This window comes from Gallinula chloropus, assembly GCF_964237585.1.
Source record: "Gallinula chloropus genome assembly, chromosome: 27".
NCBI lineage: Eukaryota > Metazoa > Chordata > Aves > Gruiformes > Rallidae > Gallinula > Gallinula chloropus.
The window spans coordinates 1,609,502-1,635,337 of record NC_140112.1 but is presented as its reverse complement, the minus strand read 5'-3'; the positions used below and the strand labels follow the sequence as shown (position 1 = coordinate 1,635,337).

At 46.0% G+C, this 25,836-nt stretch overlaps 1 protein-coding gene across 1 annotated transcript in view; it reads right to left on the bottom strand.

Annotated features, from left to right (window-relative positions):
* Window positions 1-11,975: 11,975 nt before the first annotated feature.
* The window catches only part of PKP1 (plakophilin 1), a gene marked incomplete at both ends in the record, with an annotated part of 40,402 nt that continues 26,541 nt past the window's right edge, over window positions 11,976-25,836 (bottom strand). The window contains 9 exons of the mRNA XM_084275899.1: window positions 11,976-12,047; window positions 13,315-13,399; window positions 17,773-17,959; window positions 18,598-18,751; window positions 20,789-20,965; window positions 21,069-21,224; window positions 21,994-22,108; window positions 24,213-24,390; window positions 24,975-25,182. Of these exons, the coding sequence (XP_084132025.1) occupies window positions 11,976-12,047; window positions 13,315-13,399; window positions 17,773-17,959; window positions 18,598-18,751; window positions 20,789-20,965; window positions 21,069-21,224; window positions 21,994-22,108; window positions 24,213-24,390; window positions 24,975-25,182 (1,332 nt within the window). The remainder of the gene's footprint in view (window positions 12,048-13,314; window positions 13,400-17,772; window positions 17,960-18,597; window positions 18,752-20,788; window positions 20,966-21,068; window positions 21,225-21,993; window positions 22,109-24,212; window positions 24,391-24,974; window positions 25,183-25,836) is intronic.

The window sequence follows — 25,836 nt, the reverse complement described above, 5'->3', positions numbered from 1 at the left end:
AGGACTTTTCTAGCAACAAAAACCCATGAAACTGGTGATATGCAATGCAGTTTCTCACCGAATGGCACAGCTCAGGCCATGCAGCTCAGAGCTGTCCTGAAACTGGACCCTCCCCAAAAACTGCACTCCTCCCCCAAAAGCTCCCCTTTATGCTGAGCATGATGTAAATTGGCATGGGATACCCTCTTTGGCCAGTTTGGGTCACCTATCCAAGCTGTGTCCCCTCCCAGCTTCCTGGGTGCCCCCGTCTTCTCTTTAGCAGGGAAATAGGAACAACTGAAAAGTCCTTGACTGGCAACAACTAGAAACATCAGGGTGTTATCAGCACTGTTCTCATCCCAACTCCCAAACACCATTACACCAACTGCTAGGAAGACATTAACTCTGTCCTTGCTGAAACCAGGACCATTTCCTAGGGAAAGATTGTGTGTGGGCTGCCCTGATTGCCCTGCAGACCTCCAGCCCGAGTCTCCACCTTGACCTGAACAGGCTCCAGCACTATCACAAGCTCTGAGTCTGTGGGAAAAGGCCAGGCTGAGCAATGAGCCTCATCCCTCAGGCACGTCCATGTGCCTGCACACGCACGTGCACACGTGAGAGACCATCTTCCATGACACACATGTAAATGAAATACCTCACTGCTTTCACTGGGTGCTCACTTCCTCACTTCAGGTGAAACTCACCTTTACAAGGGGCCATGACACAAATCTTGTTTCCCTGTGTTTCTGGACACAAATGATGAATTCATTATATCACTGTTTGGGGAATAAGGTGTCTCTTTTTCATTGCATTACCAGGCTACTGGCACCAGTTATAGGATTTCCAACCCTCATTGCACTGTTGGATCAGGGCACCATCAGAAAAAACAAGGCTGGACTATCAGATGAAGCATTCTTTGCCACCTGGACTTTCTTTACATTGCTTTATGTCCAACCAGGTACAGTGAAACCAGCCACAAATTGCAAAAGAATTCCAGGAAGAAGGGTTTCTCTCCAAGGATGAGCAAAATGAACCAAGCTATGGACATGAGTCATAGACCCAACTATTTACAGTGAAGTCCTCTTAATCCTAACCATAAAGGTGTGTTACCCTCCAGCACATGAAGAGTCCTGAGCATGCCAAGATTTTCTTTACAGACTTTCACCTAGAAATAAAGGAAAATGAACATCCTAGATAGCTCAGTGACTCCAGGAGGTGTTTTCTTCAGAAACATAAATGGTGTGAGCGGTGATGACAAGATCTGAACTGGGAACACCCCCATGATCGGTGCCCCAGGGGTGCAGCAGGAGGTCGCAGGAGCATTGCAAAGCTCCCACCTGGTTTCACCCTCTTTACTGGTCTGGCTCTGGTTTCACACTCATAGAGAGACATGGGAAATGTGCTGTTCACCATCCCATCCTGCCGAGGTAGCGCCAGTCCCACATCCTAGAAAGAATATTGTTCCTTGCAGCGCAGTAGTAGAGTGGGTGTTTGGTGTATGCACACTTGCAAAAGATAAAGGGCGAGGCTCAGGCCACCTAACTGAGCTTATCTCAGCCTGGGCTTCCTTGATCAGCAGTGGAAATGGAACATTATTAATTTGCCTCTCCTTCCACATGTGTCCCACGATGGGGTGAACCACATGCTGGGTAGACCTTTTCTCTCCACCAGCACTGAAGGGAACGCAGAGGAAGAGTCTCACACTTCACTGTCTAATTTTAAGCTACCCAGGTGAGGGCGGATTGATCCTACGAGATTTCTCCTAATAAGCAATGAGCAACAAAGGCAAGGCTGGTAGGGAAAGTTTTTTTAGATGTGGTTGTTTACCTCAGTTTATGGAGAGCTGGTGTTTGGCAGCTATAGAAAAAAACACAAGCAAGCTCTGCTGTGAGCCCTGCCCGTAGTGAGAGGGGAGGTGATGGTAGATCCTCTCCTTCTACACTGCCAGCAGCCTGCCAGGGCACCCCTCACTGCACCACTGGTGTCACTGCTGGCAAATTTGTTAGAGTCCTCCAAGGTGGTGGATGCCCCATCCCTGGGGGTGTTCAAGGCCAGGTTGGATGGGGCCCTGGGCAACCTTGTGTAGCTCCAGGCCTGGAGGTTGGTGTCCCTGCCTGTGGCAGGGGGTTGGAGCTCTGTGATCCTTGGGGTCCCTTCCAACCCAGACCAGTCTGGGATTCTATGATTCTATGACAGTGACTGGCAGCAATCTGCAGCAGGCGGGAAAGGAAGGGGTGTGAGCAGTCACCATTATTCATGGGCAGGTAGATAACTGCTCAGCTTTGCCCTGGGAAGAGCCAAGGACTGGAAGAGCCAACTCCACGGTATGTGGGAATTCTTCTCGATGACTCTCCTCTGAGCTGTGTCCGTGCAAGACCTCCAGTCTTACCCTGTTCTGCTTCCATGGCTGGAGGAAAAACTCCTCCATCCATCCTGACTATCCCATCACCTGCCATGCTGGCTGATCCATCACACGGCTTCACCGCTGCTCTAATTGCAGCTTGCAGGCTGCAGTGCCTGGGAGTGGGGATGGGTTCCCGGGGCCCCGTGGGTACGAACCACCCTCTTGTGCTCTGCCTTTTTTTTTTTCTGTTGGGTGCCTCTCTGCGGGACTCTGCTTCCTCCTGTTCAAAGCAAGGTGGGGCTCTGACTCACCTGCATCTGGGTCTTGCCGCGCAGCAAGACTCGCCGCGGCTCCGCTGACTTTCCCACGGTGACTGAGCCCTGCAGTGATGTTGCTGCTTCACCCAGGAGCTTGCGGCGGGCAGGCTCCAGGGGCAGAAAGGCACAGGGTGTGGGTTTTGCTCTGTGTACCAAGGAGTCATCGCTTCAAATAGCATAAACACTCGCCTCAACAATCTCCTTCTCCCCTTTCTCCTGGCTCTTTAACCCTCTGCTGCTCCACATCCTGCAGGAAATAATTTCTACGTCGCTTATGGGTTACCCTTGGAAAAAAAAAAAAGCAAAACCCAAACTATTTGGGATAGGCAGAGCCAGCCAGTGTCTCAGTTTCTCATTGCACAGAAAAAACTGACAGGAGCCATGTAGGAGATGTGCTGCTGCCAGGGAAATCCGGAGTCTCGCTGTGATCCCACTGTGATACTGAAGCAGGGCCCTTCCCTCTCCTGGCTCTTTCTCCTTAGAATCATAGAATGGTCTGGGTTGGAAGGGTCCCCAAGGATCATAGAGTTCCAATCCCCCTGCCACAGGCAGGGCCACCAACCTCCAGGCGTGGATGTCAGAGGAGACAAGAACTGGTTGTCACCACGGGTAAAACGTGCCAACAAAAAGCTCAGGGTGGAACTCAAGGCGCTCGGATAATCTCCAATTTTTTCCTTTACATTTTTTGAGCATTTCTTTCAGCCCTGCTGATGAGAGACTGATTTTCCTGTTCTGCCAGGAGAGATCCTTGTTGATTGAAGCAGGAGTTACCTGTACCGTGAGATAAAGAGGTTTCCTGGGGAAAGAATAGAAAATATAAGGAAGAAAGCAATAAGATGCGCAAAGCAAATCTCTGCTACGCTTCATTGTACAGCTCCCAGTCTGGGTCATCTCTCAGACTGAAACTTGGCCTCGGGACCCAAAAGCAGTTACAGTTTTTGCCTGAGCTCCCATCTGTTAGGTAAGATCATGCAGTGCACTTACAAGGCTTTTTGTGGAGAGAAGCGCCAGGGAAAGGAGGGAGGAATTCCAGTTCTCTGGGAAAGTGTTTGGGTTTTGTAGTGCCAGGAACTTCCTTTAGCACTTTTGAAAGTGTCTACCTGCTTTTTTCCCCCCATTGCTTTGCCTTGGGAAGCCAGGCATGCCTGTGTGATGAGGGGTTATTTGCTGCTGCTGCATCGTGTGGCACTGGGGTGATTTGCTGCTGTGCTGGCTGGGGGTGCTTAAACTGCTTTGCTCCTCATTTGCAGAGTTGCAGACAGCTCCACTGGAAGAAGGTCAAGGGAGAAGCCAGGCTCTGGAAGGTCTCCTGCAAGCTCTAGGCACGAGTATGACAGCATCGAGTTCTGGAGCCACTGCAGAAGCAGAGCTCAGATCTGGTAATCTCACAGCTTGGGGATATCTGAGATCTCACCCAAGACCTGGAATATTGACCTAAGTGTTTGTTTGGACCAGATCTGTTACCTAAACATCACTGCCATCAATTCCACCTTCCCAATGCAATCCCCTCATACCCTGCAAAGATTGCTGCAATGCTCTTCCTTGTGCTGAGAGCTCGTTGCTGTTGCTCATCAACAGCTGCTGGGCCAAAGAGGTTGGGAGCACCAAGGATGTAATTTCTTCCACCAAGTGTGGTGCATCAGCACAGCAGTAGCATGCAGGAGGGTGGTAGCAGGTAATTATCCTCTTGTCAAAGCCCTTTCTGCATGAGATTATCAAGAGGCAGAGGGCTGTAATGGGAGCCAGAGCAAGAAAGGTATTGTTGGGGCTCACTTGGATGGAGGATGCTTGGTGTGAGCAGCCAGGAGTGGATGCAACATCCTAACAAACTGCACTCAGTTTCCTAAATCTGTCACTGCTCCACTGACTGTGATGGTGCAGATGCTGTGGTAAAGGCTTAGGTGGAGCTGCAATGTTTTCCTGCACCCCAGCTGTGCAGAGACATTTCCTGGTGTTAGATAAGAGAAAGGGATGTGGATGTGTTTGGGATGCCTCATGGGAGTCCTCCAAAGGGCAAGATTAGAAACTCAACAGCAACAAAGCTTAGAAAACACCAAGAAAGGGGCCAAGTACAATCTTGAGTAGGTAACAACTGCTGTGATCCACAAGATGAAATCTGCAAGGACACCCAGCTGTAGGAAAGACACAAATGAGGGTGATAGGATAGAGGAGCACAACATCATGCATGTTATGGGGAAGGTAACTAGGGAATGAGTCACTCTCCCTCACATGGGACTTGTGCTTTCTCCTGACCCAGGCCACCAGCTCCTGCGGTGGCGATGCCCTGGGCTATGGGTGCACAAGCACTGTGGGGGCTATGGGCTGCGGGTGCCATGCAAATGCTGAAGCTCTTCTGCATACACCTTGCTTCTGTGGGGCAGGGCTTTCTGGTATGGCCTGCAACATGTCCTCCAGCAGTGTGCTGTGAGGGACCATGGCACTCCTAAAGCATCTGGCCGCGGGGCCAGGATGCCATGACAGTGCCTCTGCCTGGGGTGATCTCACCAAGCGTGTGGGAAACCAAGATAGAAGGACTTTGTTAAGCAAGTGTGTGCCAGCATGAGATGTTGGCAGTGCAGGGTTGCTGGTGCTGTTGCAGTGTGTGGCTGGGGCTTGGCATTTCCTAGGGATGCTCTACACAGTGCGATGTGGTTTCTTCTATGAAGCTGGGAACTGCTCCTCTTGTCTGGGCAGTGATAAACCCCATGGGAAGTCGAGGATTTTTGGGAATGCCTGAGGGAACTTATCACGTGGGTCTGCTCTGAAAGCAACCTGAGCAGTGATCAAAGACTCAAAAGCTGCATAGTGGGGAGGGAGAGGGGGGCTATACTGGGGGCTACTTTTCTGGTGGGATAAGGCTCTTCTCATGGGGTCTCATGCATTATTCAAGATTCCAAGAGCTGTAGGATCTGTAAGGTTTCCAAGAACTTAGTGCTTGCTCTATTTTGGAGGAGTGCTCTGCACCCTGCAGCACCACTTTTCCCTTGAACATTGCAATACCAATGCATTTGAGCTAAATCAGTTGGAGGCATATGCTGAGGCCTGCAATGCCATGGCCTACCCTCCTTCGGTGTCCAGAGAGCCTGCTCCAGAGTACAGAGGTAGGATTCATCTGCATTAGTTTTAGACACTCTGCATCTCTGCTAGACAACTTGTTCTCCTCGCCTGTGATTTGTATGACCTGCCTTAGATGTGCCTTCGGATGTGATTTGTGCCTGAAGACTCTGCAGAATGGACATCACCAGGATGTATGCGATGCCAGGGCTCAGTCTTAAAAAGGAGTTCTGGATGCACTGCTGCTTAGTGGACTCTTACAAGACAATTCCTTTGGTGCTACATTCAAACCTGATTACAAATATGCCTGCTGCACTGAGGCCTAGAAGGACTGTAGAGAGCACTCACGTGCACTGTTGAAGTGCTGCTGCGTGAAGACCAACCAAAACTGGCTACAGCATTTGGGCTGAGGAGCTTTGCTTTGTGCTTAGGCCTTTAGGGTTTGCCCACCCTCCAAAAGTCTCAGCGGAGTGTGTTCCTGGAAAGGAGCTCTGAGGAATGTGGCGTGGGGTGATGCAGAGATTCACAGGCTGTGACAAGCCTGTGTGATAGGCTGAGCCCTCTTTCCATAGGCTACTTGTCAGGGGTAAGGATTATTCCTCAGCCTTGAGTAAATGAACCAAACACACCTCACAGCTGAGGCCATGTTCCCCTTTGCCCGCTTTCTTTTTTTGAAGAGCCTTCTTCTGAAGGAGATCAAGAGGATCCTTATTTCTTCAGTAAGGCTGCAGCCAGTGTTTACACACTGCAGTGTTCCCTACCACTGTGCATCCTGTGCTTCAGCTATCCCTGTGTAGACTGGGCTTAAGTTACTCTAGGACATGATGCAGAGACCAAATTCATACATGCTGTCAACAGTGATTTTAATGAAGCAGGCTGGGATATCCCCAGAGGAGATGCACCCCTAAATTTGATTCTGATTAGCATGAAAAGTCTGGCCTCCAACTCTACATTTACAGAGCTGCCCTGTAATGTCAATATCTGGATCCACAAAAGCTTAAATATCCACCACCTTGGACTCATCTTCCGAAAGAGCTTAGAGGATGCTGCTTGTTCAGGGAAAGCAAAAGTGAGAATTAAGCTTTTCAGGCAATGTGGGCTGTGCTTATTGTATTGAAGCACCATCCCAATAAATCCCACCAGTTAAGATATCCTCAAAGAAGGGCAGGAGGGAGCTGGCCTGGTTAAGCAGCAGGAGAAGGGAGTTGTTGGAAGGTGTCTTTCAAACAGCTGGAGACAAAAATAGGAAAGACTTTGTAACCTCTGCCAGGTTAGACATAAACCATGTTAAATATGCCAAAAAGGAGTTGAAGGAACAACTAGCTGAAGTCAGAAGAATAAGCCATAAATAGTAAGAGCATCTTCAAATACATGAGTGCCTGACAGAGATGGAGGGGGCAGTATCAGGGGTGAAAGGAGTTTTCAGAAAGGAGAGGAGCAGGGAAGATCATGTGTTTGCTTTTTCTGATTCCTGTGAGAGATGGGGAAGTTTTCTACAACATCCTCTACCTGATGCAGAGAAACCCACATCATTGACACCTGAGGACTGAAGGTCGTATCTATACATATGTTTGGGGAATATGGAAAAGGAGACAAATGACACACAAACATCAACATAAAATCTCATGGGAGGGAAACCCACTGAGGCTTGCCAAGGATGTAATGGTGGAGGAAATGGGATTTACAGCTTCATTAACCCTGCTGGCCTAAGGCAGAGCAATCCAGACTGGTCACTGCTGCAGGGTAACTGGTTTTTACAGATCTTCCAAGCAGATCCTTTATTCTTTCCTAACACTGGCAGGACAACGAAAATAAAACCATCCAAACCAGGAAGCTTGAAGAAATTCCAGCAATTTTTATTGATTTCAGCTTTTCCAATGAAGCAAATACATACAGTACAGCCAAAACAAAACTCTGATACATTATTCTCACATACCTATATCTTACAGAATACACTGTATAGCTATGGACTGGTAGGCTAAATTGGTCTCAAACTGGTGTGTGGTCAGAGAGGAATAAAACTGCCTACTGCCTTCTACTCGTCCATGAGGCTTCTGAAATGCTGGGGTGGGTTGGATTGTACATACACAAAACAAACAAAGCATTTATGAGAAAATAGACCAAAAAAAGCTCTGCTAAGCCCAGGACAAACAAGTATGGTATTTATTTACATGGTTGTGTGTCCTGTGCACAAATCAGGCCCCAACTGCTCTTAATTCTGCTGCCAGCAGAGCTAATGTTGCTTCTAGCTATGGTCCTTCCCTCCTCAGTGATCCTCCATCTCTACGCCCCCAGGGCATGTGCTACGTGCTGTAGACCTGCCCTTGTCCCTATCATTGGGAGTACACCCTACCTTGGCTCTCAAAAGAAGCAAGAAACAGCAAAACAGCTCATCAAAGAGGATGTCACAGTTAAAAAACATGCCTTTCAGAAACAACACCTCCCTAGAATGAAGAATAAAAGTATTGGAGGTGAAAACAGCATCTATTTACGATGGAGGGAACCTCGCTGAGCTCCCAAAGCTCTTGCTTACGAATAACACCAGTTACTCTGGTAACTCTCATATTCCTTTCTCTTCTCACAGTTGGGCATCGTGTCCCTTCACTGACTTGGGTGGAGTCAGTAGTCCAGATTTTAAAAAGAGAAAATGAGAGGAAATTAGCGTTGAGTATCAGAGAATTTCCTTGGGGGAGAAATAGCTGCAAAATTGCCCTGGGGTGGCAGAGAGATTATAATTCCCACAGCCCACTGCTCTCCTAAGTTAGCTGTATTTTGAGGTATGAAAGCAGTAACGTACAGCATCCTAATAAAAATTAGATTAGAAGGAACTTCTCTGGTCTGCCCAGCTCAAAGCAGGGATAACGTCAACGCCAGATGAGACTGCCCAGGGCTGTGCCCAATCATGTTTTGAAGATCTCTGAGGATGGAGATAGATTTTATTTTTATCATTTTATTAGCTTTGGAAAACCAACATTGCTGTTCATAATAAAATTTACACAAATGATGTATCTGTCTCTTTGAGTCTAGCAGTTACTAATGAAATATCCAGTACTTGTAAATTTAATTGTGATGTGATGATCATGTAGCTACAGCTCTTTGTACCTCATACAGTGATTCAGTAAACTGCATAACTGGTGAAAGTAGCAGCAGTGTTTTGAAATAAAGCCTAAATAACAGCCAATTAGAATGAATTTCCTCAATATTCCATCATTACATTTTGTTGTTAGGTTTCCCCAATTAATTTTACAGAGAAAAACATTAGCTCCCAGGACTTCTGTCAAACATGTAATTACAGGAACAAATCTGAATGCAGAATCACACACAACATCCTTTTACACCAAAACTGTAACAATCCTGCCTGTGGATGCTGCAACTGTTTTGGACATCCATAGTCTTGGGTCCTGCCAAAAACATTCTGAACATCTGAGAATGAACATCTAGCTAAGGAACAACTGGCAGGTATGGCAAAGGCATGCCCACGGGCTGGGGCTCCTTTGCTGCTGTTTAAATGCTCCTGAAACTGTCCTACCGGATTCTCCTGGTTCTAGCTCTCCACTTCAAAGGTGCTTTTTTCCCTCTCTCATTTGGCTGCGAGCTCGGCGCAGAAAGCTCTCGACTGAACGTGGGTGAAGACAAGCAAATAGTTGCTGCTCATTAAAGTGCACAAGATTTACCCACCCTTTGTAGTCCAAGAGAAAAAAGTGAAAACCAAAACAGCTGGAAAATGATCTTCCTCTGTGGGCACATGCTCGCTGTGGTCTAAAAAAGGGGGATGAACAAGTGTCACCATGCTTCTCTAGACCCGTGTCAGAGCAAATCTGAACTTCGTGGACGGCTCTTTGGCGGGCGTGAGTCACCCCATTTCTGTGAAGTGAGTGGGGTCATCCCACTGATTTAGGAGTCTGACACTTGCAAAAAAAAAAGGAGACTGTTTTTTTTATTTTCCAGACTCACAATTCATCCTTCCCAAGAAGCTCCTGTGCACCTCTGATATTTGCAAAACGGGGTCCTGTGTCCCTGCACCGTTTGAAGAAGCAATAACAACGCCTGTGGGACAGCCAGCAAATGCATCCTCAGCTGGTTCTTTCCTAGTGGATCAGAGCTGCATCCCTTCAAGGGACAGGCAGAGGATTTTTTTTTTTTAGAGAGAGGAAGATCAGCCTCTTTCACCACAGTTATTGACATAAGAAGTGGGTTGCCCTGAAATAAGCTCAGCCGTTCCCTGTCACAGCCTTGGCATCACAGGGTGATCGATGCAATTAAAGACCCCAAGAAATGAAATATTTCCAAACCCAAATTCATACAAGTTCTTATATTCCTTTGCATATTAATACTATATCTTTACATTGATCAATAAAAACAAAATGTGATTAAAAAGCCATATCCCTCATTTTTTTCAGACCTGTGTAGCAGTCGGTGGTCCCAGGGGAAAAACACTTTGCCTGTCTCCAGCTCAGCTTCTCAAATGCCACATTTGTCCAGGTACAGTCACGAGATTGAGTTGTTCTGGCACTCAAAATGGTTCAGGACCCAGTAATATTCATGCTCTGCAGATGTGTTGCTATTGTCCCCTCACATACAGCTTCAGAGAAGGGTTACTGAGACCCGGGAGAGAGTTTGCAGACGTCAATTTGCTTCTTGAGATAAAGAGTTCATGTGACAGGAAAGAAAATGCTAATAACTATAAGAGGTCATTGGAGAAAAAAAAATCATAAGCAGAAAAGAAACCTGTGTCTATAAACATTAGGAATAACCAGCCTTTGTAAAGAAGAGTATCATTGTGTGTATCTGTTTATAACGGCCTTATGCAATGGGGGAACTCAACCTAAAATTGGCAATTTTTGTACTTGTGGGTAAAAATAGGTTGTGATAAGTTTTTAGTGTGGCAGTATTTGGTGCACAGATCGGGTGGAATTGGACAAAACTCTGCAAGGGGGTTAAACTGGACAACTCACACCAACATTCGGTGGAAGACAGGGGTCTAAGCCTGTAGGAAGATCCTACTCACCATGTGTGTGCATGTATGTTGACTGTGTGCACACATACACAGCAACACATACATAGTTACACAGACACACTCTTTGCAAAAAAAAAATAATTATTGACATCAAGAAAGTATAACCTCAATAAAAGTCCCTTCTCCCCCTAAAAAGAAGAAAATGCTTAAAAATATCAGTATCATCCACATGAAATCCATATGTTTAGTTTGCTTTACAGTTGAGTTAAACTCAGAAACACTCTACATCTTTAACATCCTAAGTAATTGTGAAAGGGTTGTCTTCCTGGACATGAACCAATTCCAAATTCTGAAATGGAGAAAAACAAAGAAAAAATGAAATTCCAGGTAACTGAAGCATCCAAGAAATCTTTTCATTACATTAAACCCCCAAATTTCATCTTTTTTCTTGGGATGTACCCAGTTTTTGTGCTGCCCATGGCTTTTTCCCCCTAGATTTCCATGTTCCTCAGAGTCTCGGTGGAAACCTTCCAACAGAGCAAGAAGTGAAACCTGCACCTCAACCTCCATCATAGACATCTGATATTTGAAATGCATAAAACTGCTCAAAGCTTTTCTCTTCAGTGGGAATTATGAACCAAAAGTACCTGACAAGTACCTGACAGATTCAGTCCTCATCTCACACTGAATAAAACACCATAACGATGCCCTGGGAATTCTGCCTGTGATTTCTCTAACCTGCTTAATCCCTATTGGGATTGTTCAGATTTCAGGATGTAGTTCCAGTTTCAGACACGAGGCTTATAGGTAGATCATTAAATGCCCCCAAAAAATAATCCATGAGAGTGATGGTTAATGCCAGAGAATGTGCTGGAATCAATTGCAAGTTACTGACACTATCTGCATAATGCTATTCAAAATTCGGAATGGAGGTGAAAAGTCTTGTGAAAAGTCCCACTTGAGAGGATTTGGCAAAATGCAAACAATCAGTTATTGCTTGACAAAGACAGACAGACATACGAAGCATAGTTAAATCCAGCAGCTTCGCCTGTCCTATGCCATCTGTGCTGAGCACAGCTGCATAGCGTGGGCAACATCTGCACCAAACCCAGGAGCCACACAACTTCCCACCTTCCATTGAAACATGCCTTGTAGCTTGGGTTGGTAAGATTTGGGATGAAACTCTCACAAACCCATGTCAGGGAGGATTAAAAATAAAAAGTTCACCAAGGTGATGGGCTGCTCCTTTGCCCCCCAGACTATACCTTCCCGGCACGTGAGGGCCCCATTCTCACCTGCAGCCTGAACATGCATGGAGAGGCTCCTAAAATCTGGAGGAGAGGGTCCTGAAGGTCGTTCCAGCTAAAGATCCCATCATGTTCTTATCAAATCCTTGCTGAAAAAGCAGATGTATATGAAGTCCAGTGAGTAAATATCCATTTCAAAACTGACAGCTATCTATTGCCACGAGAGAAAGCCTCCTACCCCACTTCAACCCCTGCCCTCTACTTAAAAAGTGAACTTATTCTCAAACAACCTCCTCTGTCCTCCCTCTGTGTGCCTCTGACATGTCATCTTTATTGAAGGACTTCATCTTCTTCTCACCACTTTCCATCCACCAAGAGCTGGACTTCTCCAGCCTTACCAGAGGAAACCTTTACTTAATCCTTAACTGAGTATTATTTCATCTTATTCCTCCTCCTGGATAAAACAGCAAAGATATATGCATGATGCATGTGTCCTTGCAGACTCCCATCCTTCTTGTCTGGTGTATACCTATGCAATGAACATCTGTGTGAAGGCAGGAGTGACTCAGTCACATCAAAATGAGTTGGCACAGGCTCCTGAGCAGAACCTGGCACAAAGCTACACAAGCTCCTATGGAGAAAGTCCCTAACCGTTAATATGAGAATGATATTTATGTACTCCCTACCTTCCTGCCCCCAGGATACTCCCCTTTGTGGATGTTACTCCTTCTCTTTAATTTGGCTCTTTGCTCTCTGCAGGTGCTGCTGCTGCTGTTGGGTTGGAAAAACCCAGTGTGTTCAAAGCAAGGCACGGGGAGCTGGGAGCCGGCTCTGCGCCCTGTCTGGCCCTGCACCTTCACAGTTTCTGTTGCAGGGAGCAAACCAAATCCTAAATACTCCTCTTCTTGGTTTAGAAGATTACCCTGAGTGTAGGGGTGATGTAACCACAGGGTTATGGACACAGAAAAAAAAAAACATAGGGGGAAAGAGATGAGGAACCTTGCCAGGGATCAGTTGGGACATGCCGATCCTGCACGGTGGACTGCAAGGAAGGGAATCTACCAAGCTAGTGCAAAACACCCAGGTCTGTTCTCAGCTCAGAGCAATGCCCAGGACAGCACTGACTCCAGAGCACTGTGGAAGAGCCCATCTAACCTAGCACCAGCACCAGGGAGCAAGCTACCCAATACTGACATGCCACTACCCATTTAGTCCCCAAAGTCAGTCCTAGGAGCTGTGGTTGTGACTTGGCTCTTAGATCGATGTGAGCATCGTGGTCCTCCCAGCACCCTGGGCTCCTCCCAGACGCTGCCCATACTCGCCGCTGAATCACGGCCTTTGCAAACGCACTGACTTCAGCAAGTGAGTCAAGACCAGGGTTGTTCTTGTCAGCCAAAAAAGCAGAGCCTTCCTTACCTGCTTGAGAACACTCTGGAGCTCCCTGTTTGACCAGAGGTCTGTCAGGAGGAGGCGAGCAGCTTCAGCCGCTTTTGGACAGGAGCTGGGAAGATGAAAGCAACCCCGGTGAATTATGGTAGGCCACAGGGAAGTGGCCCACAGGCATCACTGACAGCCTTTAAATATGCCCATCTCCAGCTGGGAGGCTGCCTAGATGTTCAGAAGACTGTCAAGACAACCTTCCTTGCTCTCTCAGTGGTGTTTCATTACAGCAACCTCTGAGACTGGAACAGGGCAAATGAAAATGAAGGGAGGATTTGAGTGGAAAAGTGGGCATTGAACGGAGCTGAAGGAGTGTTTCTAGGGTGTGAAATCTGGGAAAGAGAAGGGGAATGGTGCCAACCCTTCCCTGGTGTCTGTAGGAACAGTGTGGGCGAATCGCTTGGGAGGGCAGCAGAGGAATGGCCTCCATGCTGCCTGGTGAGGACAGAGGAGATGGGAGCATGTGTAATAACAACATCTGCAACCATAAGCCCTTACTCAGCACAAGTTAACAGATACTTGCTCACGTAACAGCTCCGAAACCGTGAGTCATAGCAGTACCTTTTATAATTTTGGAACATTTCACAGGACAAGCTACAAATAAACCTCCGTGCTGGATCTTATCGCTGCTGCTGATCGGCTGGGCCTCATCCTGCTTGTGGGAGATTCCAGCTCTGGGTTCAGTGTGACAGCCCCAGCCTGTCTCAGCCACAGTATGAGACCAGGCTCAGGACACTCACTGTATGATACAGCTTCACAAAACATCATGTCCTCAAAATAGTCCTCATCAGACTAAGAAATGGGCTGACAGTGGTCATCAGGAACAACCTGTGGTCTGCAAGCACTGTACTCTGAGTGTGAAAGGACAGGATATAACCACATTCAGTAGATTTTGGGGTGTTTCTCTAACATACACAGCAGTTGTTACCAGAGAAATTAGCACAATTTAACCAGGTCATAAACTCCAAAGGGACTGTGCTGATCACTCATGTTGGTATTGCACGGAGGACCAGGGGAGCTGCAGACAATCAGAAACTCTTGAGCAATGTTTTGGGACAGGACAATTAGGTTTTATTGCAAAAATCACTTCTCTGGTTATAAGTTTTCTGTGCCCTGTCATCAGACTGACAGTGTTTAAAAATATTTTGTGGTTGAAAAATTGTTTGTGGCTGAAAAGCCATTAATAAACAATAAAAAACCAACATGAAACAACATCGTAGATTAGATATTCAGTCCATGTCCCACATGTCCTGGACATTGTTTATCAAGGATATGTTATTTCATGTTGTTTCTCTCTTTCTGAGCTAGAGCAATTTTCTTCTTTTTCTTTATTTTTTTTAAATTATTGTTAAATTGCTTCTAATGATGCCAAACACATCCTGTTTGCCATGTGACTTCACCTCAGAAGAAGGTGAAGAGAACAACATCTGAGCCATTTCCAAATTCAGACAAATGAATTTGTCAACTCTTAATTTGAAGGACTGATGTAGACTCTGTTTCATACAGCATCAGCTGTTACTGTTTAGGTATAAAAAGATTAAGCATGAACTGATGGAGCTAGGATGACAATTTCAGTATGTAAAGTAGCATATCCTAAATGTGCTGGGAATAGTGTATAGAACATGGACAAGAATATCAGAGACAGCTGATTTGGGAAAAACTTTCTTTAAAAAGGTTACCTCAAAATTAAAGTTGATTTTAAGGATAATCTATTTTTTAAAAAATAAGACTAGTTGTAAAAATTTGTGAAGACAACAGGAAAGATGTCCACTGGTGACAGTGGCAGCAGTCATCCAAAAATACCATTGACTCAACAAGACACAACCAAGAACCTAGTCAAAAGGAGATGGTGAGGCTCTAAACTGCAAATCTGGAGCTCTAAAGCTACAGAAAGAGATTCTGGAGAAAAAATTTCAGTGTAACCAGTAGAATTTTTGAGAAAAATTATGATTTTATCAATGAAATAATGTTGCTTGAGAAAGACCAGACAGTTGGAGAAGATGCAAAGGACATAAGACATCACAATACAGCACTAACAGTAGCTTGATTTTCATAAACACCAAAAAAGAGAAGAGTCAATATTTTGGTGATTTGAATTAAAACCAACAAAGAGTGAATGAATCACTATGAAGCCCATGCCATAGATGAGGATATATGCAGAAGAGACAATTATTTAATTGGGATGCTCCCGGAAGCAGAAGAAGCCACAGCTATCAGATAAACTGCTGAACTGATGATGCCTTTTACTCAGAACACAGCTACAAGGAACATCCAGAAGAAGAAACCTCAGCATCAAAGACATTGGCATTTAAGAAGGACATTAGAAAGGAAAGAATCCATAAGTTACTTGGAATCTCTTTCTAAAACATGAATACGACAAAGTTTGACCATGTTAAACTAAGAATTTACAGCTTCAAATGCAACACATGAGCAGTTCAAAAATATAGGTGAAGATACATTGGTTGGGTGGTGGAGGAAACATGTACCAGGGAGGCACTATGCAGACATGCCAACCAAACCAACACCACTGTTGGAGGTGAGGGAAGCATGTCCACAAGGAAAATGAAGTAGATTAACTGAGAAAAGACTGAAAAATACTAACAAGGTGTGCAACATGGCATGTTGTTGCCCACATTGTCCTCCTCTGTTTTCTATTTCTGCTGGCTCTGGTTCTCAGCAGGAAGAAGTTCATCGTTTGGGATTCACCACACTCAAAATCACGGGGCTCACATCCAAACTAGGCAGCAGACCCCAGTAGAGTTGTTTGATCTAGTGGGTCAGGCTCTTTCTGATATAGCATTGGACAACCCCCTAAAATTTCTTGTTCAACTTCACAGGCTATACAGAGAAGTGGGAAAAGGGTGCTAAATTGTGATCTAGCAGGTGTGCAGGTCACTAGAGGGGAGATGTCTTTTACATCTGCTGTATGGGAACAGTCTGAAATTACATGTCAAATAAACAAGATTAGTCCTGAGGGTAAACTATGGCTATTTTTTCCATAAGAATTGAACAGCACAAAAAGCTTTGGGGACAGAGATGAACAACAGAGAAAAAGGAGCAAATTAAAGTTTTGGAGATTGCAAGAACTGGGGAGTTTCTCAGAAGGACTTAATGATAAAGTCAGCAGGAACACACTGAAGGCATCTCTAGAGTTCGGTTAAACCTCAAAGATTAATGAGTCATTGCAAACAGAACTCATCACACAAATAATTCAAAATTAAGGTACAACCCCCCCTCCAGTTGTGCAACACTTGGCTCAAGTAGTAAATTAGCTGACAACCATCTGAAGGATCTGAAGTGAGGACTTTAGACAGAAGTTAACGCCATTCAAAACAATGAAGACTTAGTAGAAAGCTGGGTTTCACATTAATTGGGCTTGCTGTAGAGTGGAAGCATACAAACACAGTAAATTGACTGATGTTTGTTGGCTGAGGTCCATACTAAACAAGAAAGCCACTTGTAATCACTGAGAATGTCTCTCCTGCCATGAAACAAGTAGTAGATTGCAAGTGCTTTGTCAAAGGATAATGAAGGAGACAAGTGAGTGTCTTTCCACAACAGAAAACAATAGGTTACTTGTATAAGGTACTTTGAAAAAGACAGATGGTAGGAGAGATGCAGTTCTAGGGAGGAGAATACATAGACAAAGACCATTTAAGATTAATGCCAGTTTGGCCAGAAATGAACATATAGCTTGGCAAGGGGTAACAAGTTTTGAAAGACCTGTAAAGAGTATGGATAACAAGCAGGACAGAATTATTACCACCAGAACTCAAATCATAACAGAAAAAGTGGTAACATAGATTGAGATTCTTCCATTGTTGTAAAATGTAGGTGAGCAGAACAGGAGGGGCACATAGAATTTATATATATATATATATATATGCTCGTCATGGCTGCTTCTTTGCAACTTGAGGTGGATGTTCCAATGGGAACATGACCAAATCTGAACAGTAAAGCCAAGCACAATCCCAGTATACCAGAGGTGCTTGAATCTTAGACCTGACCTTCATGATAATGTTTGCAGGAAGCTGTGAGTGGGAAGGCTTGGGGGTCCTGGGAGTCAGACTGTGTACTGACATCCCCCGGTTTGAGGGCTAGAAATTTTAACAGGGTTTAAGATGTTGGTCCTTCAGCTCTTTGTAGAATTTCTTAAAATTCAGCCAGCAAATTTCCTGAGGCCCCTTTACAAATCCCACCCTTTCCAAACAGCTTGTGCTTGTTTCCAAGAAACCACTGCTGAGGGTTTGTGCCTACCAACACGCTCCCATTTTTTTGCTCTCTCAATTTCCAAGCACAGGGAAAGAATAATGCTTTACTAGGGCTCTGAAGGGTGTTGGGAAGGCTCTGGGGTTAATTTTGCTTTGCACAAGAGCGCATGGACTCAAAAATGACTGTATATGACCCTCTTCATGCCTTCTGCTCCAAACTCACCCATTTCGGCACAGGCTTACTACATTATTTAGCATGTTGCTTGTCAAGTAAGACTTTCCCAGGTGTGGGTTGGACATGATGAGGTTCCTCAGAGTGTAACAAGCTGATGTCATGATCTCTCCATAGCTGTTGGTATTTCCAGACTGGAATGACAGGAGACGTGATACATCTGGGAGCACCTGGTGAGCTAAAGAGGTGGAATGTTCCAATCAACATTTAAATAGAACCTAACAGTAGAGAATGATAACTGTTGGTGTTAGCACTATTCAATACAAGGACACGGTGTTGTCTCTGGAAGGAGTTACTAATAATATTGGACATTAGTGGCATAATAATCATCACTTGTTTTTCAGAGGCAAAATGAGTGGCACAGGCCCCTGGTGGGATAATGATATAGTCAAGTATATAGTATAGACAATGATGTAGTATACTATATATATATATATATATAGACTATATATAGACTATATATATAGACTATATATATATTGTCTATACTATATATAGATATATATAGTATAGACAATGATGTAGTCAAGTCCAACCCATTTCCCAAAACACTATCATCCTCATGATCCTGCAGATTTGTCATTATCTATAAAGCACAACACAGGCTGGTGGAGACTTTGAGGTGCCACACATTTTGTTTATTAATTCTGCAGATATCAACTCTCTACATCCTTTTGACCAGGAGAAATCACTGCTTTGCCTAAATTTGGAGCTTGGTTAAGTCCTCTTATGGGGTTTACAGAGCAAGGTGGGCAGATAACAAAAAGTTAGAAACTGGGCATTGTTCTGGAATCCATTGTAATGCAAACTACTTACCCATGGTTTTGTGGAGAACAGGATGCCGGGACATGTTGCTCAGCAAAGAAGCCCCAGACCGGACAACTTCAGAGCTGTTGGACTGCAGGAGCCGCGCTATGCGGGGCAAACCTTTCTCCTTCAAGCCAATCATTTGGCTCATGGCATTGGACATCTGGGAGATGGGACAGAAGTTTCTCATGACATCCAATGCCAGGAGAACACAGCTGGAATAATGCTAGGCAAACATGACTACACTGTAAAATCAGCATCTATGTAATACCTTCTTCTGGCTACCATAATCCCACTTTGTCATTTACCCCTCTTCTCCACAGGCATTTTCTAGGTCAGCCTCTCATCCTCTGTGATGTGGCTGGTACTTCTGTCCTCTTTCCGGAGCCTGGGGGGGGGCAGTGGCTCACCCAACTGATACTCCCACAAGCTGGAGAAGTTTTACTTTCATGGCAATGTTGTGCTTGCCCTTACACAACACCCTTGCAGCTCCCTGCCATGCCACAAGACAGAGGCTGCCTTGGAATAGCAACAGCTACCTTTAAAAAACAACCTGAAGACTTAAAATATTCCTGGTGGATACTGATCTTGTGGTAAATCTAGAAGATCTCAGGACATAGTCATGAGTGTTCATGGATGCTGAAGCACAAATCCTCATATACATCCTCATATTGACAGTTTAAGCTGTACTGCTCAGTTATTCCCCTACCAGAAAGGTTGCTGGAGATTGTCGCACTACTAGTGACATGTGCCCATCAACAGTGAGATAGGGGTGGAGGAGATGGGCTGGAAGACAACCTCCTTCCAGTGGGATGAGACCCAATCTCCCTCCCATACTCCAGGAGGCACATGTGCCATGTTACAGACCCACACCAGCAGGACTGCAATGTGTAGAGCTGAGTTTGAGGAGAGACTCAGAGTTCTCCTCTACAAGCTGAAGGGTTCTAGTAAGTTTTGTAAGCTTGCCTTCAGTTTCCCTTTCCTTCAAGTGACAGCAAGCCCTGCAGCCCACCCCAACTCCAGCTCTGAGCTGGAATAAGACCCTTAGAAGAAGAGGTCACTTCCATACATTCAGGCAAATTCCAACCATTCCCTTCCAGAAGGCTGAAATAAATTGCCTCAGCGCTGTCAGAGCTGGTTGTTGTTGTTGTTGTTTGTTTGTTTTCTTCCCCCCTGCCCAAAAGACATTCTTGTGTAATGACCCTGATTGCTGAAAGCCTTTTCATTTCCAAGGAGCACATTGCTCCAGCTCCCTTCCTCGGATCAGCTCTGCCCATACTGCAACAGCCTCTCTCCCACGTGTTAGTGTCACTCTTTAGTTAAACCACAAAAGAAAAAGGCTTCACAGAGGATTTCACATGGATAGAGTTGTAACAAAAGCTCCCAGGAGATCAGAGCTGGCAGGTTAATGCTGTCCCAGCAGTGAAGGCTCCTTTTGCGAGTCACTCCGTGTTTCTGGGTGGAACACTTCATACACGTGACACGCCTCTCCTGCGTATGAAATAATTATCTCTTTATCTCCCCAGCCATCTTATTTAAATTGGAATTGATGGAGTTCAACACAAACAGACAAGTCGAGGTTTGTCCATGTGAATCCAGCCTGTGAGGACATGCCCATGGTTTGATATTGGCCAGAGCAGAGATGCTGTCATGACGTGGCCCTCGCCGTGCCCTAGCTCCTGCAACACCCATGGCGTCACACAGCCCGTGTCACCTCCACGCTGCCATACCTATGAGTTAGGACATCTGTCAGAGCTATTTTACAGGCAGCTCTGATGTGAGGACAAGCCACAATCCACAGCACAACCCACCCTGTTATTAGAGCCGCCTCCCACTTCAAAAACACACTCGGGTGGTGGCGCACGCACATCCTTTCTCTCTGCTTTAAGGACGTCTGTCCACATCTGTGCACATCTGCACACATCCTGTCTGCTGTCCTGGGGGAAGGGTGTCAATACCAGTATGGCCAATCTAGAGGAGCTGCTGGGAAGTGTATGGATCAGGGACAGACCCTAGAGATGCTGATTATAGCCCTCCATAAGACCCTATTTTTGGCATTAATAAATACCTCAGCTGGAGCATCTGCGTGGAAAGACTTGCAACAGTGCCCTGAGGTTTAAGGAGGACACCTTCCTTTCTGATTACTGCAAGGTGCTGACACTTTTCACTGGACATGTGGGGAGGGGAGAGGAGTGCTTACCAGCCCTCGGCTTGCAGTGAGGTTCTGCAAAGCTCCAGCACAAGCTTCCAAGGTGGCATCCTTCTTGCTCTGATCCATCAAGGACAGGTAGGTGCGGATGGCATCAGAGTGGTAGAGCCAGCTGGGTCCTTTGGGTTTAAAATCCTCCTCAGGAAGGGGGACACCATACTCATCATTCTACAAAGAGATAAGAAACTGGAAGCTCAGATCCTGCTTCTCAATTGCAGCCCCTGCCTGGGGCTGGATATCCCATTTCCAAGCCCTCTGTGGCACATCTTACCTCCATTTTACCACTTCTGCTGTTGAAACAGCCTGTGAGAGTTTTGTCCATATAAACATTCCGGGCCATGTGGTTGAGCTGGGTGTATTTGTTGGGAACTTCAGCATCCAGGCGGTAGGAGAGGTTGTGTAGGATGCAGATGCAATTCTCCACAGACTGAAATCACCACCAGAATAAGAATGCAAGCATCACATTAGGCAGAAAAATATGGAGCAGCACCTACTCCAGCTACAGAGAAGACCTAGACTGTGCAGTTACATTTCTGAAGATCTGTATTCAACATGTGCCACTGAAACTCAGTCTTCTAGCAAGAGCCATCCCCAAAAGAGAATCTGCTCAACCTTGAGCTCATTCAAAATAATTTTGGTACTTTGCTGGGCATTGAGGACTTGAAGGTGTCTGGGTGGTATGTTGAACTCCTGAAAATGTGGCTATCAACACTATTTTGTCCAAGGAAGTACCTTTTAAACGTAGCAATCTGAGTTAGAGTTTGGGGACTGGCAGGAAGATGCCAGCTCCTGGCTTCATGCTGACTGTGCTGACAATCTGAGGCATATATACCTGAGTCTGGCTGGACGAAGAGATGTGGTGGTAGGAAGAGAAGAAGATGGAGGTTAAGATGCTAGAAGGATCACAAAGTGGGAGGAGAAGGGAGGAAGGCATATCTAGGGCTCAGGAGCCAAAATGTTTTGTCTGTGTCTTTGCCTGAAAAGGGAAAATTGTAAACCCCCACCTCTACTTCAGAGCACAGAGGACTTGAACTCCCACACGGATTTAACTGAGATTGGGAAGAACAAGAGCAGCCACAAAATACAGTGCCCTCTTGTGCTTGTTTGAGATTTGGTATTTAAAATTTGGATTTCATAATTCCCAAAGTTGCAGTTATTAGCTATGGGGTTGAACTCTAGCAAACAGCATCTGGTACCTTATCATCAGGTCGGTTAGAAGCCACGCAGTTCTGGGCGTAAGTCATGACCGAATCTATCAAGCCAGGGTAATTCCTCATGGTCTGGCGCCCCATGTCTGCAGAACTCAAGTTTCTGAAGAACACCATCACAGAGCATGTCAGGAAAGAAGGAGGAGAGAGGATTAATGAGGTTCACTTACTGGTCTCTGTGGCTGTGATGGAATTGAAGGATATTTTTTGTATGTTCAGGAAGTGTACTGCTCTCATTTTGGAGGCTTTCTGTGGGACTGCACAGGTGAGCAGCTCTCTTGTTGCTCTTGAGGATTGATTTAATCTAGGAGAGTATCCTGTTAAGGAGCTCAGCATAGAAGACATCCTCCTAGTGAGAGTAATATTTTGCCTTAGAGGCTGTGCATGCGACTTTACACAGATTCAGCATCTCTTCAGAGGTGTTTCCAAAGAGAAGACTGAATGAAGACCATCTGGGATTATTGCAAAAATCAGGAAGGTGCATATAGCTGTAAGCACGGAGCTACATGGGGTCAACAACAATGCTTGGGTGGGAAATGGGGGCAGAGATGCTGAAGAGCAGCAATTGCTCTGACCAGAGGGACTGACCAGTCTGTGATGTTGTAATGTATTCCTGAGCACTGGTTGCTGCCAGGACAGGGGAGTTTTTCCAGTCATAGGAAACATTTTTGGTTGTTTTGTTGGTTTTTTTTCTTCCCTGTTTTATTGCATTGTAGCTTGCAAATGAAAAACAAAGAGAGGTTGGCAGTCATTGTGAGATATTCACTCCAGGCGTTCCAGAACTGGATTTGATGTTCACTGTGATTTGCAGCCTCCTCATTAACATGAATTCATCTGCAATCCAGAAATGCTTGAGCAGCAATGGCTTGAGCCCAGGGCAAACCCAAGGTTGTTCTCATCTCTGTGTTATGATGTGGCAGGGCAGTGAGTCAGAGCAATCCTGGCTCACCCCTCAGAGCGGGGGCTCTCGACCCAACTGCCCTGCTTTCCTTACTCAGCTTGCTCCCCAGTCCTGCTCCCCCCAGACTTTTGAGCTCCCTCACTGACCTGCATCTGCCAGTCTTCACTGGGGGTGTTGGATATTTCTGCCACAGGCTGTTCCAAGTCTCAGGAGACAGAGCCAGCCTTGAGTTACGCTCCATGGAAAGCTCCACCAAGCTATCATCATGCTCTTCCCTTCATTTCAATGGGCTATTTTGTGGCATCAGTGGGTTGAGACGGTCTTAAAAGTGGAGAACCTCAGATGCAAGCTACACCACACATCCTAAAGTGCAACTGCAGGGAGAAGGTGCCTTCCAAGACACGGAAGGGAGAAGCACTCACTATCTTTCAGACACAGTTCCCAGCCACAGAAGACGATAGTATCACGTCTCAAAAGGCCCCTACCATATTCACCCATTTCGTTTCATAAGCAGATACAGCTCCTACTAGCTGCATGTCTGGTAAGGGTGCGGTCGGTGCTGTGCTCCCTCAGGGAGAGCTTCAGTTGATGAAAGTACCTAATTATACAAGGTAGGGTTTTTTTCCCCCACTTGTTCCCAGCGAGACAAGGAGCTCGCATCCAAGTGGAGGAGGGTGGTAGGAGAAACAGCAAGTCAGGGCGAAGATCCTCTACAAAAGGGCTTTGGCTTTCCAGTGAAAAAATTAAACTACTCTGGGCTCAGTCTGCACCTCCTGTTTTGTAGACAACCTGCCTGACAAACAAGCCAGAAGTCCAGGGCAATGGGGCTGCTCTGCCCAAGAACAGTTATTAAAATCAGTGGGAAAATGCTTGTTTTCCCTACATAGAGAACTCTGTATTTTCATCACCTAAAACCCAAACCAGGTTGTTTTCTAGCAACCAGAATTTTTTTTCTGGAAGCCTCAAAAATCTAAAAGCACAAAGTGTCGAGTGTCCTGGGCTCAGCTGAGAACTTTCAAGGCTCAGTACTGCAGCTCTCCTCTCACAAAGCAGCTTGTATTTTTTTTAGCAGATACTTGGCAAGAACAAACTTCACTCATTCATTGTTTTTAAAAGCTACTAGGGAAAATAATCTACTTGTAATTTTTTTTCTGCACCTTCTCTTAGTCAGGAAAACTCTCTCAAGGGGAATGTTTTGTTAATAAATTGCAGTGGGCATGCATTTAACCTACTGTAAGAGGGTTTAGACTGCTTCAGCTTTTGTCAACAGATGCAAGCTACAGTATGGCCGTGGTTCATGACTCACCTCAAACAACCTGTAGCATTGAAGAATACTTCTGGGTCAATAATTTCTCTTGTCCTGTTGCAGCCACCGTCAGACCAGCCAGAGAAAGGAATGATAACACAGTCTGTCAAGACGGGGAGGGCTTCCTGTATCAACTCTTCTTTCAGTTCATCCGTGGAGGAGAGGTTCCAGAGCAGTCCTAGGAAGGAGGTGGGAGAGAAGCTCAAGCAGAGGGTCACCATGCATTATAAATTTTCTTTAGGTTAGAGTGAATTCCAGCACCAAAGCCCTTCACTCCATCCCTCTTTGAACTAAGGGTGCAGAGGTGGCTCTACCTTCTAGTCTCTGTCTGCCTCTATGGGAGACAGGCAGGATGGGCACCAAGAGCATGGTATCTTGGTGGGCATCTAAGCAATCTCCCTTTCCCCAGAATTGGTGTTTATTGCCATTAGGTTGCAGGGAGGATCTCTCCAAGGATCTTGTAAAGGCTTGCACACAAGACCTCAGTCACAGCTGAGGGTGCCCAGCAAACTAACAACAGTCCTTCAAGGAAAGGTGGAACACAACTGAGATAATTTGCTGAGCCACACAGGGATTGCTAACACCCTTGGCCTTCCTTGGGAACAGCATGGTGGCCAGGAGTGCAGCAATACATGGGAATGGCAGGGTGACCACAGCTGCCTGGGGTAGATGCTGCCCCAGTGGGCACTTATGCTGTGAGCATGGACCACAAGCAGGGAAAGAGCATGGTCCTTGCTGAGAGATGAGCAGTCTGCTGTGTACCTGTCAGCTGTTTCTGAATCTCAGTGTTCCCTGTCCTCCGTAGGAGGCTTACACACTCCCTTATCCCATTCTGCCGCCGGGTTTCTATCTTGTTGGTTGGATTCTTGAAGACCAAATTTCGGAGAGCTCCAGCTGCCGCCCGCTGTACGTTCTGGTTTGTGCTGCGGAGCAGCTCGACGAGCTTGGCGATTCCCCCAAGCCGGTAGACCTGTAGCAGGAAAGACATGCTGCTGTCAGTGTGGGGTGCTGGGACAGGGACACCTGGAACGGTCATGGCCATGCAAGGACTCTACATGGCAGAGATTCAGACTATAGGTCGTGAGCATAAAGATGCTGGCCTTGAGGATGGAGCTTAAACTCTGGAAGGGGAAGTCTATGAGTGATGGACGTGGAACAAATATCTTGCTGATGTAAATGTCCCTGCTCCCACAAACTTTCACCTACCTTTGTCAGTTTGCATCAAGTGAAAATGTAGCTCTGCCTATATGCAGAGGCCATTTATAGCTATATAATGACATGATGTGGTAATTTCTCTACATCCTGAGATCACAGGCTGAGCTAAGAGGGATGGTCACGGTACAGTGTAAACAACCTTGAGGTCAGCCAGAAGCAGTACTGGGCCATGCTCCAGCACTCAACAGTGGCAGCACTGGGAAGGGGTGTGAATCCCAGCCTGCAGGACACCACACACATGCTCTCCAAAATGATGAGGGTTCCCACTGGAGGATGTCCCTGGTAACAGGTCTCCCAGGGCCATGGTCCCACCTGGAGCCCCTCCTGGCACAAACCAACCCACTGGCTGGAGATCTGCTGACAATAGAAAATGAATGAGCACCTTTCAGAAAGGCAGGAAAACAAGTGT